This window comes from Hordeum vulgare, chromosome 2H, assembly GCF_904849725.1.
Source record: "Hordeum vulgare subsp. vulgare chromosome 2H, MorexV3_pseudomolecules_assembly, whole genome shotgun sequence".
Taxonomy (NCBI): Eukaryota; Viridiplantae; Streptophyta; class Magnoliopsida; order Poales; family Poaceae; genus Hordeum; species Hordeum vulgare.
In genome coordinates this window covers 235,494,505-235,509,409 of record NC_058519.1, presented here as the reverse complement: position 1 = coordinate 235,509,409, position 14,905 = coordinate 235,494,505, and the positions used below count along the sequence as shown (strand labels likewise).

Sequence of the window (14,905 nt, the reverse complement as noted above, 5' to 3'; positions counted from 1 at the left end):
CTGTCAAGTACATGCCCATGAGACGGTCTTCTTGGATAAGACGCCTTCTTAACCCTTGGGCTTCTGGATCTCTACATGATCAAGTCGTTGGGTCGCCACCTTTACAACCGGGTTAACTTACTGGCGGGTTATCCCTTGGGTATATCCCCAACACCCAGCGTTGTAGTTCCCTGGACACATCCTCCCGTGCACCAACAAGAATATTAGGACTAAAAAATACACTGGATTTTACATTGCTAACCAGCTGACCTGAACTGTCACAATAATAATATATTAAGAATTACTTCCAGTGCTTGCATATTTGCCTTCATTGAGATTAAGGAGTCATCTGCACACATCCTCCCCTACACCAACGAAGACGCCACTGTTACCATCTCGCGTTGATTGATTTTTGTGATAACGAACCACTACCATCTCGAATGGTATGGGTCATGGGTCAGAAAAGCAGTTCAAATACAACATTTATACCGGCCAGTATACATGGGGAGGCGAGAATATCTGAGAATCTCGACGGATGTGGATGGGGAAGATGGGATATAAGCACTTTCGCTGGGCTACCTACTTCTTGTAAACTATATATTGTACTCCCTCTGTAAAGAAATATAAGAGTGTTTAGATCATTACTTTAGTTATCTAAACGCTCTTATATTTGTTTACGGAGGGAGTACATAGGATTGCTCCTCTAAGCTGGTGGTAGAGAGCGCCTGCAAGTTGGGCACTCCATCTTGATGTCCATCCAGCGTTGTAAACAGCCCGAGTGGAATATATGTTCACACGGTGCCACCTACAACAAGAGACATGGAGCACTACTTAACCATGCAGTCTATGACGTCACAGAGCAAGAGATTTCACAATTACCATGTATTCACTTGCTCTTTGGGAAAGATCAATTGTGGTCATGCAGATTACACAATCAATGGGCTGATTTGTGTTATCCTCTACCTTCCTGTGGTAGCAGTATTTCTCAGGGAGGATCTGGAGATTGCAGCGACAAAAGGATAAATAATTATGTTGTGATACTAAAACTGAATTCCCGACATACTCTGACAACTGAATCAACTGAAGCTTAAAACATATCTACAGTGGCAACTATGATACCTTTTGAGAGACGAAATCAGCTATATGAATGACAACTAAAATGCACCTCAAATGCAACAGTACGGATTGTATGTGTTAGGGAATTATCACAGTAGTAATTACCTGGTGAGGAATAAAGCAGCGAGAACCAAGATAGTGCTGGAGGAGCAGCACAGCTGCTTGGATACCCATGAACGTTGTCACAGCTATGCACCATTTCTTGTCGGGCTCAATGCGCATGAAGTTGCTAGGACAACCAAATATATATAGCGGGATGGCTACACGGATAGCAGTCATGCCTAAAATATATTGAGGGTGCAGTGGTTTTCTTGTATCCCGGATGACATTCATGACAATTTGAGGAATCCAAAAGGAGTACATCAGGAAAAGAAGCAGGCGCAAGAAATTGTGCAACTCATACATCAGAAGGATTCCTCCCAAAAGAATGCCGTCTGCAGAAGCAAAGCAAAGCAAGGAATGCGTTAATAATTGGTAAAAGAGAAGTTTGATGCTGGTGTGGATATGAAAAAACTGTAATTAAACGAGCCATTTTAGCTCTACTAATATATGGCAGTGTCATGTGACTGCTTTTCTTTTACACCTGAACAGTCGATGTTAACTGCAAGAGGTTGGCCTACCACTGCGATTCTTAAGAAAGCATGAAGAAACCAGATGATATTTAGAACTTACAAAAGCGGCTGTAGAGAACAGAAAGTTCCCGCCTCATTATTTCCCAACCTTCTCCGCTGTTCAATGGTCTACTTGCTTTCCATATAGCAAGAAGATACCTCATCTCAAAAATAGAAAAAACAACGAATTTGAAGAAGGCAGCTGTTGCAAAGGCATTAAAGAGAGACTCTGTAGAAAGTTAAACCATGTGATGAAAATGTTAAGAGATGGCACAAAAATTCAGAAAACATAATTATAACATGATTTGAAAGAAAATAAGCCGTCATACAATTCACGATTCAATAGTTCATATTAGCTTTGCATGTTAATTTTCACAGAACTCTGAAGAACAGACAAATCTTTTGTAATGTTGAGAATATTTCACTGACCAATGGTGCTTAGCATTTAGCTAACTACACAGACACATCCTGTTGGGCAATGGGTATGTCTTGGCAAATTCCATGAGCGCCATCTCTTTATGCAATATTTACTTGTAAGTAGCGTATTATCATAGCATGCACATTATTTGCTTTTAGCTCAGATTTACATCACGAATTCAGGATGTATGTAACAGGAGACACCAGCACCCACTTGTCAGTGTCATATGTAATGCTTTCAGTTCATATGTCTAAATTCCTATGTTTACCACTGAAGAGTTCATACACTAGCAGCAGAAAACATGGACAACAAAAAAGCGAACAAATTTCATATGACATGAGTATAAGACTCACCAACCAATATCCCAGCAGTCAAATGCAGTAGACAAAGATATGCATCCATGATAGCTTGTTGCCCAATCATAATAATAGAAACCTTAGCAGCTCCCTGTGAGCAACAACGATAGGATTGGAAGTCATGTACAGCAAGAGGACATTAATGTTGCTAAAAAGCTATCACAAAAAGAGAAATTCTTACTGACTGGGTGTTGCTGTGTTCCATTTGTCTAATAAGCAGCAGAACTTGGAGAAAAGAGATCTACAACATGCCAGTTAAGGAATTGACAGAGAGAAGAGACCAGATAGGATTGAACAAAAACATGAAACCAAGTCAAACAGTCACCAAGGATACAAAAGTGACCATCAGTGTATAGTTAACTGCTTTGTTGTAATAAGCTTCAACATTCAGCGATGTTGAATTTAGTAAGATAGATGAGAAGCACTCTCCATCATCATCCACTGCTGGACTTTCCATCAAGCCCTCCAATCGGTACTTCTCATGATCTCCTTCTACTTAAAAATAGGTATTTATTACTCAAGCACTTACTATCTCAATACTGTTGGATGATGAGAAAATTAAAATATGCACATGTAGAACTTGATGAAAATTACCAGTAGAAAATCAATTGAGCAACACTATAAGAAAATTCAGTACCATTTTGGTTAGATGACACCCGGACCACTTTAGCGGCTATTTCTATGTTACAATGTTTCTCCATGTCATGTGTGAGAGCTGATCCGGAAGAAGTAGCAAACATCAAGGTCACATCCACATTTGCTGCTAGGGAATATTCAGTGTAGAAATAATAAAATCTTACAGTTCTTCCTTCGGTTCTTCTCTTCAGAAGAATCTTGGAACACTTGAGAGGAGAAAATCCGCAGCTGTTAAAAAATAGGAAGTTTGAATATATAGCAAATCATGTTCATTAAGTTTAAAGGGGGCCTTATTACTGTTGTTATCAGGCAAGATTACTTCATGATAATGTTAATAACTTTCAAGAGGGCTCTGTTCTATTTTTATATGAAGGTAAATGGTATAGCACTACATTGGCATCAAAAGACAGCTGAGTGGGACACAGGATTGTGGAATGCAGTAATCCCCTACAAAACAAGGAAAATTCGTCTGCTTACCAGATGGTATGGATTTGACAAGAAGTAATCCTCTTCTTGAAGTGGTTCACCATCTGCGCCGCTAAAAAGAATCAATACAACTCTGTTAGATAGTATGGGAATAAGATGATCTACAAACTACCTACACATATGAGAATGTTCGCATATGCCACAACATAATCTATAATACTCCAATAATAAAATGCCTTCAACAATGAAACATCACCCTCCCTTGTTGTAAATAAAGAGCCCCTAGACTGCAGTACTTAATTACAAGCATTCAGTTATGCAACATAGCACACAAAAAAGAGGATCTGACGGATAACCTGGTGATCATTAACTCACAGTAGTCGAGGTAATTAAGCTTGCATACCGTAACCAACTGATCATGTGTTTCTAGTTGCACATATTGACATGAATATATGTATGTACATAAGTATCATGGGTGTCACTGAACTTGATATATGTACACGAAGAATCATGATGTGTGAAATTGTTACAGAGCATACGACGAGCACTAGCCAATGAGCCAGGAGACATGGAACATGGAAAAAAAGTCTGTGAGGTCCGTACTTGCTAGCTAAGGGTGGTTATTGACTGTTAACCAAGGTTTACATTCAGGAAACAGGCAAATGTCCTTACTGGGCAGAGTAGAATAAATATGTATTTTTTGCTGTTGTGCAATTTTTATTATTAGAGTCTGATGCACTCGAATAATTCCACTGTTTAAGGTAGATGCAATTAGTAGCACATACTATAATACCAAGGTAGGAGAACCAAAGGTCAAACAAAGTCTGTGATAGCTCTCACAAAAGGAAAACAAGGCATCTTGGCTCTCACAAAAAAAAAGCCTCTCAGTTATGAAAAAAAAATACAATAAAGTTGAACATGTACCTGTTTGCCACCAAACGAAGTTGTCTAAAAGGCCATATATACACACCTTCTAACCTTATTTGAGCAACCCCACGATCATGAGATTTGTCAATAACATCATGGAATGTTATTGTTCCCTGTCAACAATAGTTAACACATCAAGGTAAGGAAAATGACCAGCAGAGCATGCATAGGAAAGAGGTCAACATCACAATAATGTCCATGATTACAGTTAAATATGACCCATCATACACAAAAACACATTATTTTCACGTGGTAACATAAGGCATAAGAAAGGATCTTGCTTTACCTGAACATAGTGTACCCCGCTTATCTTTGTTGACGTACTCAGTAATTCTAAAACCGAGTCACCTTTAGATGTCACAAATTCAAGAAACCTGGAAGAGCCATTTGTGGCCCCAGCAAAGCTCCAACTTCCTGAACCATGATATGATGGCATTAGTACATAAACCAGACAATTAGGTAAGTAGTAGCATCCTCAACATAATAACAAAACAAATGATGGTAATGATAAATGAAAAAGGTGTGATGTGAGCATTTAATTGAGGTTACTAAAACAAAACTATGAATGTGGTATGGAGGGAAATACAATCTACCACTATCCTTTATCTGTTGCGGCAGTTAACCAATGAGGACATGTAAGTATGTCATAATTCAACATCAGTAGTAAACAAACCAACTGCAGTGAGGATATGAGTCATATGACAGCACCAAGTTGTATGATGCGGCTCGAAGAAACAAGCTTACTTTTAGCATCAAAAGAAAAAATCCAATAGCACTGACCGTGTAAATTTTTGCACAAAATACTTAAGAAATCAAGTGCAATCCTCACAACATTTGCCTACAGCCACACATTGTACATAGGATATTAATAACTCAAGACCTTAAGGCCGCTACACATCTCCTAATGTAATTGTGCAGTGGACCAGTGGCAACACAAAGACAAGCTAACACCATAGCTTGCTGGGATACAAAACTCAGACAAACCAATAGGTAGGTCAAATAACCTAGTGCATAGCTATTATCAGATAAGAGTTACTCCCTCCGTTCACAAATATAAGATGTTCTAACTTTTTTGTGAATCAGATGTATATAGACACGTCTTAGTGTGTTTGTTCACTCATTTCAGTCCGTATGTAGTCCACATTCAAATATCAAAAACATCTTATATTTGTGAACAGAGAGAGTACCTTTATATATTCCTGTAATATTCCATGAATATGGGCTCATGTCATTATCATCCCTCTTGTAGAATGCATGCTGCATAAACACCGCGATGATGAGCATTAAGGTCAGTTCCATACATAAAACCGCAATTCATAGTTCTAGATATATGGATGTTGGTAAACCCTAACATCGTAAAATGAAGAAGTCGCTATTATTTTGCTTGCTGTATCAGTATTTGCTACTGTCCGGCGAAATGGAGCATCAAGACCGCAGTGTAAGCCATGCATGCCAGACTTTAACTCCCACCATTACTTGGTGAAAATGTATAGTCAATAGAACATGCAGGCATCCAATTAAAATGACTATCTGGAGTGAAAAGGTCTAGTTAGAATCCGAAATAAAAGCAAGTGTTGCTGTTGCACGATTATTAAGTTCAATATAAGCACGAGTATAACGCAGCACAAAAATTTACACCAACGGACACAAAATTAAGCCCAAGACAAATACGGTTGCCCATTTTGTCTTTCCAATTTGATCTACCGGAAGGGCCAAATTAGCATAAAACCCTTGACTAAAGAAAATGGGGGAAACTTGCAGGTCTAACAATCAAAGAGCGCCTGACCTCATCGGCCCACGATCCGGAGGAGGCCGCGGCTCCGGCGGACGCGACGCGCTCCCTGAGAGGCCGCAGCGACGCGGCCAGCGGAGGGAGGGCGAGGCCGAGCACAAAGAGGCCCGCCACAGCGGCCCTCAGCACACCGGCAGAGCGCCTCATCTTCTGATCGTTGAGCGCAGCCTCACGATTCGGCGGCCACCATGAAGGGAGCGGGGGCAGCAGGAAGCCGACAGAGCAACCGCTGCGGGAGGGACGCCCGCTGGTGGGGTTGGTACGGTGGGGTTCGCGTGGGGCGCTAAACCTACGAGACGAAGGGAATGGAAGGGGAAGGAGACGAAAGGAGTCAAACGGGCGGGGCGTAGGAGATGACGTCGAAAGGCGAGGCGAGGCGAGGCGACGGCGACTTTTGTTTCGGCGGACACCAAGCAAAGCTTTTGCTGGTGGGGGTGGGGAATGGATTCGCTGCCGTGTGGGGGTGGGGAATGGATTCGCTGCCGTGTGGGGGTGGGGTGGGCTGGGGGTGGTTGGCTGTGTGGCGGGCAACTGGTCAGTCCGTCTCAACCCCAGGGGCCTGGCCTGCTTTTTTTTTTTTAAGTTAGCACGAGATGCTAAGATTCCATTCAGAAAAAATACGCCAACGACAAAAACTGTTCGGTTTATTAAAGGAAAATCAGATGAAAATCTGTACAACAGACAACCCCACCTAGCTCTACTAGGCTAACCGATATGAAGATGTCGGGCAAACTAAACATGATAGACTAAAGCACACCGTAGCCCCGTTACAGAGTCATTGTATATCACCCGTCGCACACACGACCCGACGACTTCGACTTTGCTGAAACAAAACAGACAGCGCCATCATCGAAAATGTTCGCCACAAGTGTGTTCATCAACCTCACCGACTTTGAAGAGAGAAGACATTCCGAAGAGAGGCGAAGATGTGCCGCTCCGACCCCGAAAGGAGGACAAACACGACTTGTTCGAGGATCCCCGCAAGCCATCGAGCTTCTGCTACCACCACCACCGTGCAACGGCAAGCCACGAACGGACGCGACAACGCATACTCCACCACCATCACCAACCGGGTGCATCGACCAAGAACCTCTCCAAAACAATGCTTCCAACAAAGTAAGGATGCCAAGGCCGCCCCATTGCCAATCTGACGAGGCAGATTTAGGTTTCCACCCGAAGAATGGATCCCAAATGGCAAAAGGGTGACAAATCTCCTTGGTGATGCCTTCAAGAAGGAAAACAACATCCACGGATGTTGCCATCACCTGCATCGAGCAAGACTTTCGTCCGGAGGATCTGCACCCAACGCCGCACCACCACCATCAGACCACACGCCGCTCCACTCTAGCACATCGTGCACGGTCACCTCAGGCCACCCCAAAGGCGACCCATGCACCCAACGCAGCCAGGACGCGGCCAGATCTGGCCCGCCCACCTGCTCGCAGCCGTCGCTGCCTCCCCACCCGAGGCCAGGCAACGCCCCCGCCTAGGATATGCCCCATGCGGCTGGCCCGACGAGGAGCCCCCGTTGGAGCCACCAAAGCCCTCCATCAGCCCGGAGCGGGCCAGATCTGACAATCCCACAAGCGACCTCCGTCGCACGCCCGCGCCCACGGAACGAGCCGCGTCTGCAACCTCCACGGTCCACCGACGGCCACCTTCACCGCTCCTCGTAGCAGAACCAGCCCGAGACCCGACAATCGACCGACGACCGAGGATTTGCTTCTTGGAGCCGCCGCGGGCCAAAAGAAATGCCCCGTCGCCGCCATCCCCGGAGCCGGTCGGGCTTCGTCGGAGAGCCCCTCAGGCGATGCGAGGAGAGGAGGGAAGGGGAGGCTAGATGGCGGCGGATCTGGGATTTCTCCCCCCGGGTCGCCAGAGGAGGGCGACACGGGGCGTGAACTACTTTGTATCTTTTGGCATCGATATTATGAACATGTGTAGCACTACGATCGAGATTCAATAAACCATTGAAGGTATTTATTCAAGCAAATAGAATAAGCATTATTCTCTTTAAATGAATAATCGTACTGCAATAAACACGGTCCAATCACGTTCATGCTCAACGCAAACACCAAATAACAATTATTTAGGTTTAACACCAATCCCGATGGTAGAGGGAGCGTGCGATGTTTGATCACATCAACCTTGGAAATACTTCCAACACACATCGTCACCTCACCCTTGCTAGTACCCATTTAATCCGTAGCTATAATTTCGAGTTACTAACACTTAGCAACTGAACCGGTATCTAATACCCTGGTGCTACTAGGAGTACTAGTAAGGTACACATCAATATCAGGTATATCCAATATACTTTTGTCAACTTTGCCAGCCTTCTCATCTACCAAGTATCTAGGGTAGTTCTGCCTCAGTGACCGTTCCCCTCATAACAGAAGCACTTAGTCTCGGGTTTGGGTTCAACCTTGGGTTTCTTCACTAGAGCAACAACTGGTTTGCCGTTTCATGAAGTATTCCTTCTTGCCCTTGCCCTTCTTGAAACTAGTGGTTTTACTAACCATCAACAATTGATGCCCCTGTTTGATTTCTACTTTCGCGGTGTCAAACATTGCGAATAGCTCAAGGATCATCATATGTATCCTTGACATGTTATAGTTCATCACGAAGCTCTAGTAGCTTGGTGGCAGTGACTTTGAAGAACCATCACTATCTCATATGGAAGATTAACTCCCACTCAATTCAAGCGATTGTAGCACTCAGACAATCTGAGCACATGCCTAACGATTGAGCTTTTCTCCCTTACTTTGTAGACAAAGAATCTTGTCGAAGGTCTCATACCTCTCAACAAGGGCACGAGCATGAAATCCCAATTTCATCTCTTGGAACATCTCATATGTTCCGTGACGTCCAAAACGTCTTTGGTGCCTCAATTCTAAGTCGTTAAGCATTACACACCTAACTATCACGTAGTTATCAAAAACGTGTATGTCAGATGTTCGCAACATCCACACACGACGCTCGAGGTTCAGCACACCGAGCGATGCATTAAGGACATAAGCCTTCTGCGCAGCAATGAGGACAATCCTCAGTTTACGAACCCAGTCCGCATAATTGCTACTATCATCTTTCAACTAAGTTTTCTCTAGGAACATATAAAAATTAGTAGAGCTACACCGCAAGCTACAACATTATTTGCAAATACCTTTTGACTATGTTCATGATAATTAAGTTTAGCTAATCATATTACTAATAACTCCCACTCAAAATAGGCATCCCTCTAGTCGTTCGAGTGGCGCATGATCCAAATCCACTAATTCAAGTCCGATCATCACGTGAGTTGAGTATAGTTTCGGTGGTGAACATCTCCATGTTGATCATATCAACTATATGATTCATGCTCGACCTTTCGGTCTCTTGTGTTCCGACGCCATGTCTGTACATGCTAGGCTCGTCAAGTTTAACCCGAGTGTTCCACGTGTGCAACTGTTTTGCACCAGTTGTATGTGAACGTTGAGTCTATCACACTCGATCATCACGTGGTGTCTCGAAACGACAAACTGTCGCAACGGTGCACAGTCGGGGAGAACACAATTTTGTCTTGAAATTTTAGTGAGGGATCACCTTATAATGATACCGTCGTTCTAAGCAAAATAAGGTGCATAAAAGGATTAACATCACATGTGAATCATAAGTGACATGATATGGCCATGATCTTGTGCTTCTTGATCTCCATCACCAAAGCACCGGCATGATCTTCATTGTCACCGGCGCCACACCATGATCTCCATCATTGTGCCGCCAACGAGGTTGTCGTGCTATCTATGCTATTAGTACTAAATCTACTACCTAGCAATATAGTAAACGCATCTGCAAGCACAAACGTTAGTTTAAAGACAACCCTATGGCTCCTACCGGTTGTCGTAGCATCGACGTGCAAGTCGATATTTAACTATTACAACATGATCATCTCATACATCCAATATATCATATCATGTCTTTGGTCATATCACATCACATGCATACCCTACAAAAACAAGTTAGACGTCCTCTAAATTGTTGTCGCATGTTTTAAGTGGCTGCTATGGGTATCTAGTATGATCGCATCTTACTTACGCAAAGCCACAACGGTGATATGCAAATTGCTATTTAACCTTCTCCAAGGACCGCCTTGGTCAAATCCGATTTAACTAAAGTTGAAGAAACAGACACCCGCCGGTCATCTTTATGCAACAAGTTACATGTTAGTCGATGAAACCGGTCTCTCGTAAGCGTACGAGTAAGGTTGGTCCGGGCCGCTTCAATCCAACAATACCGCCGAATCAAGGAAAGACTAAGGAGGGCAGCAAATTGAACATCAACGCCCACAAACTCTTTTGTGTTCTACTCGAGATATCATCTACGCATGAATCTAGCTCATGATGCCACTGTTGGGGAATGTTGCATGGGAAACAAAAAAATTCCTACGCACACGAAGACCTATCATGGTGATGATCATCTACGAGAGGGAGATGGGATCCACATACCCTTGTAGATCGCTAAGCGGAAGCGTTAATAAATGCGGTTGATGTACTGGTACGTCTTCACGATCCATCCCACGAACTGTCCCACGATCCGTCCCACGAACCGTCTCACGGTCCGTCCCGATCAAGTGCCGAACGGACAACACCTCCGCGTTCCGCACACGTACAGCTCGATGACAATCTCCACCTTCTTGATCCAACAAGAGGGGGCGGAGAGGTAGATGAGTTCTCCGGCACGGTGGCGTGGTGGTGGTGGTGGTGATGTTATTCCAGCAGGGCTTCGCCTAAGCATCGCTGAAACTAGAGGAGAAACAGATCTAGAGAGAGAGAGGGCAGCACGTGGCTATTTTCTGTTGTCTCAAAACCCACAATACCTCTAGTATATATAGGAGGGAGGGAGGGGAGGAGGCAGCCTCAAACCCTCAAGGTTTGGCCGAAATTGGAGGTGGAGGAGTCCTACTCCAATCCTACTAGGAATATGATTCCTCCTTTCCACTTGGAAACCCTTTCCACCTTTTCCACCTTTGGGTTTTTGGCCTCTCAAACCTCATGGTCCTTAGTGGGAGCTTATGTAAGACCACTAGGGGCTGGTTTGTATTATCCCACAGCCCATAAGGCCCCTCGGGGCGTCACACCCCTCCCGATGGTCCCCGGCACCCCTCCCGGCACTCCCGGTACACTACCGATGAGTCCGAAACTTTTTCGGTGACCAAAACAGGACTTCCTATATATCAATCTTTACCTCCAGACCATTCCGGAGCTCCTCGTGATGTGCCGGATCTCATCCGGGACTCCAAACAATCTTCGGTCACCAAGACATATAACTCAACTATACCAAAACGTCACCGAACCTTAAGTGTGCAGACCCTGCGGGTTCGAGAACTATGCAGACATGACCTGAGACACTCTCCGGTCAATAACCAGTAGCGGGACCTCGATGTCCATATTGTCTCCCACATATTCTATGAAGATCTCTATCGGTTGAACCTCTATGTCAAGGATTCATATAATCCTGTATACTATTCCCTTTGTCCTTCGGTATGTTACGTGCCCGAGATTCGATCGTCGGTATCTCCATACCTAGTTGAATCTCATTATCGGCAAGTCTCTTTACTCGTTCCGTAATACAAGATCCCGTGACTAACTCCTTAATCACATTGCTTGCAAGGCTTGTTGTGATGTTGTATTACCGAGTGGGCCCCGAGATACCTCTCCGTCACACGGAGTGACAAATCCCAGTCTTGATCCATGCCAACCCAACAAACACCTTTGGAGATACTTGTAGAGCACCTTATAGTCACCCAGTTATGTTGTGACGTTTGATAACCCACAAGGTATTCCTACGGTGTCCGGGAGTTGCATGATCTCATGGTCATAGGAACAGATACATTGACATGCAGAAAACGGTAGCAATAAACTGACATGATCATAAGCTACGTTCATAGTTTTGGGTCTTGTCCATCACATCATTCTCCTAATGATGTGATCCCGTTATCAAGTGACAACACTTGTCTATTGTTAGGAAACCTTAACCATCTTTGATCAACGAGCTACTCAACTAGAGGCTTACTAGGGACAGTGTTTTGTCTATGTATCCACACATGTATTTGTGTTTCCAATCAATACAATTATAGCATGGATAATAAACGATTATCACGAAGAAAGAAATATAATAATAACTAATTTATTATTGCCTCTAGGGCATATTTCCAACAGTCTCCCACTTGCACTAGAGTCAATAATCTAGTTCACATCACTATGTGATTTTAATGAACCCAACACCCATACAGTTCTGGGGTTTGATCATGTCTTGCTTGTGAGAGAGGTTTTAGTCAACGAGTCTGAACCTTTCAGATCTGTGTGTGCTTTACAAATCTCTATGTTATCCTATAGATGCTGCTACTACGTGCCATTTAGAACTATTTAATGACTGCTCCATTATACGAATCCGCTTTACTCCTTAGAGTTATTCGGATTAGTGTCAAAGCTTGCATCGACGTAACCCTTTGCAACGAACTCTTTAATCACCTCCATAATCGAGAAAAATTCCTTAGTCCGTTAGTTACTAAGGATAACTTTGACCGTTGTTCAGTGATTCAATCATGGATCACTCTTTGTACCCCTTGACAGACTTATGGCAAGCCACACATCAGGTGCGGTACACAACATGGCATACTTTAGAGCCTACAACTAACGCACAGGGGACGACCTTCATACTTTCTCTTTCTTTTGCCGTGGTCGGGCTTTGAGTCTTACTCAAATTCACACCTTACAACACAGCCAAGAACTCCTTCTTTGCTGATCTATTTTGAACTCCTTGAAAAACTTGTCAAGACATGCATTTAGTTGAAAGTTCTATTAAGCGTTTCGATCTATCTCCATAGATCTTGATGCTCAATGTTCAAGTAGCTCAATCCAGGTTTCCCTTTGAAGAACTCCTTTCAAACAACCCTTTATGCTTTCCAGAGATTCTACATTACTTCCAATCAACAATATGTCAACCACATATACTTAGCAGAAATTCTATAGTGCTCCCACTCACTTCTTTGGAAATACAAGTTTCTCACAAACCTTGTATAAACCCAAAAACTTTGATCATCTCATCAAAATGTATATTCCAACTCCGAGATTCTTGCACCAGTCCATAGAAGGATCGCTGGAGCTTGCATACTTGTTAGCATCCTTAGGATCGAAAAAACCTTCCCGTTGTATCACATACAACCTTTCCTCAAGGAAACCGTCGAGGAAACAATGTTTTGACATCCTATGTGCAATATTTCATAAATAATGCAACAACTGCTAACATAATTCCAACAGACTTTTAGCATCGCTATGAGTGAGAAAGTCTCATCATAGTCAACTCTTTGAACTTGTCGGAAACATCTTTGCGACAAGTCAAGCTTTTCTCAATGGTGACTTTTCACCATCATCGTATGTCTTCCTTTTAAAGACCCATCTATACTTAATAGTCTTACGACCATCAAGTAGTTCTTCCAAAGTCTACACTTTGTTTTATACACAGATCCTCTCTCGGTTTTCATGGCCTCGAGTCATTTGTCGGAATCCGGGTCCACCATCGCTTCTCCATAGCTCGTAGGTTCATTTGTTGTCCAACAACATGACCTCCAAGACAGGGTTACCGTACCAATCTGTAGCAGTACATGACCTTGTCGACCTAAGAGGTTTGTAGTAACTTGATACGAAGCTCAATGATCACTATCATCAGTTTCCACTTCAATTGCATAAGCGCCACAGGAACAACTTCATGCGCCCTGCTACACATTGGTTGAAGTGACGGTTCAGTAAGCTCATCAAGTTCCACCATCCTCCCACTCAATTCTTTTGAGCGAAACTTTTCTCGAGAAAGGACCCGTCTCTAGAAACAAACATTTTGCTTCCGGATCTGAGATAGGAGGTATACCCAACTGTTTTGGGTGTCCTATGAATATGCATTTATCCGCTTTGGGTTCGAGCTTTATCATGCTGAAACTTTTCCAGATAATCATCACATCCCCTAAATTTTAAGAAACGACAGCTTAGGTTTTTCCAAACCATAGTTCATACAGTGTTATCTCAATATAAATACGTGGTGTCCTATTTAAAGTGAATGCGGTTGTCTCTAATGCATAACCCATAAACGATAGTGGTAATTCGATAAGAGACATCATAGTATGCACCATATCAAATAGGGCGCGACTATGACGTTCGGACACACCATCACACTATGGTGTTCTAGGTGGCATGAGATGTGGAACAATTTTCACATTTGTCTTAATTGTGTACCAAACTCGCAACTCAAACATTCATCTCTCTGATCATATCATAGACATGTTACCCTCTTGTCACGATGATCTTCAACTTCACTCTGAAACTACTTGAACCTTTCAATAATTCAGATGTGTGTTTCATCAAGAAAATACACTAGTATCTACTCAAATCATCTGTGAAGTAAGAACATAACGATATCCACTTCATGCCTCAGCACTCATTGGACTTCATACATCCAAATGTATTACTTCCAATAAGTTACTTTCTAGTTCCATCTCACTGGAAAACGAGGTCTTCTGTCATCTTGCCCGTGTGGTATGATTTGCATGTCTCAAGTGATTCAAAAATCAAGTGAGTCCAAACGATCCATCTGCATGGAGTTTCTTCATGCGTTT

At 43.3% G+C, this 14,905-nt stretch overlaps 1 protein-coding gene across 4 annotated transcripts; it reads right to left on the bottom strand.

The window, feature by feature from the left end:
- Window positions 1-226: 226 nt before the first annotated feature.
- LOC123425962 (transmembrane E3 ubiquitin-protein ligase FLY1-like) lies at window positions 227-6,674 on the bottom strand. 4 transcript variants are annotated; one of them, XM_045109739.1, is made up of 15 exons: window positions 6,256-6,674; window positions 5,657-5,726; window positions 4,756-4,883; window positions 4,467-4,582; window positions 3,594-3,654; window positions 3,281-3,344; window positions 3,118-3,195; window positions 2,815-2,975; window positions 2,662-2,721; window positions 2,478-2,571; window positions 1,768-1,935; window positions 1,201-1,529; window positions 859-975; window positions 682-784; window positions 227-588 (listed from the first exon to the last, which is right to left on the bottom strand). In XM_045109739.1, the coding sequence occupies exons 1-14, from the start codon at window positions 6,406-6,408 to the stop codon at window positions 683-685; spliced, it is 1,701 nt and encodes a 566-aa protein (XP_044965674.1). In that variant the 5' UTR covers window positions 6,409-6,674; the 3' UTR covers window positions 227-588; window position 682. The 4 variants fall into 4 exon arrangements, with proteins under 4 accessions (XP_044965674.1, XP_044965673.1, XP_044965675.1 ...); XM_045109738.1 differs by having other exon boundaries at window positions 227-784; window positions 6,256-6,673; XM_045109740.1 differs by having other exon boundaries at window positions 227-784; window positions 2,815-2,972; window positions 6,256-6,672.
- Window positions 6,675-14,905: the final 8,231 nt, after the last annotated feature.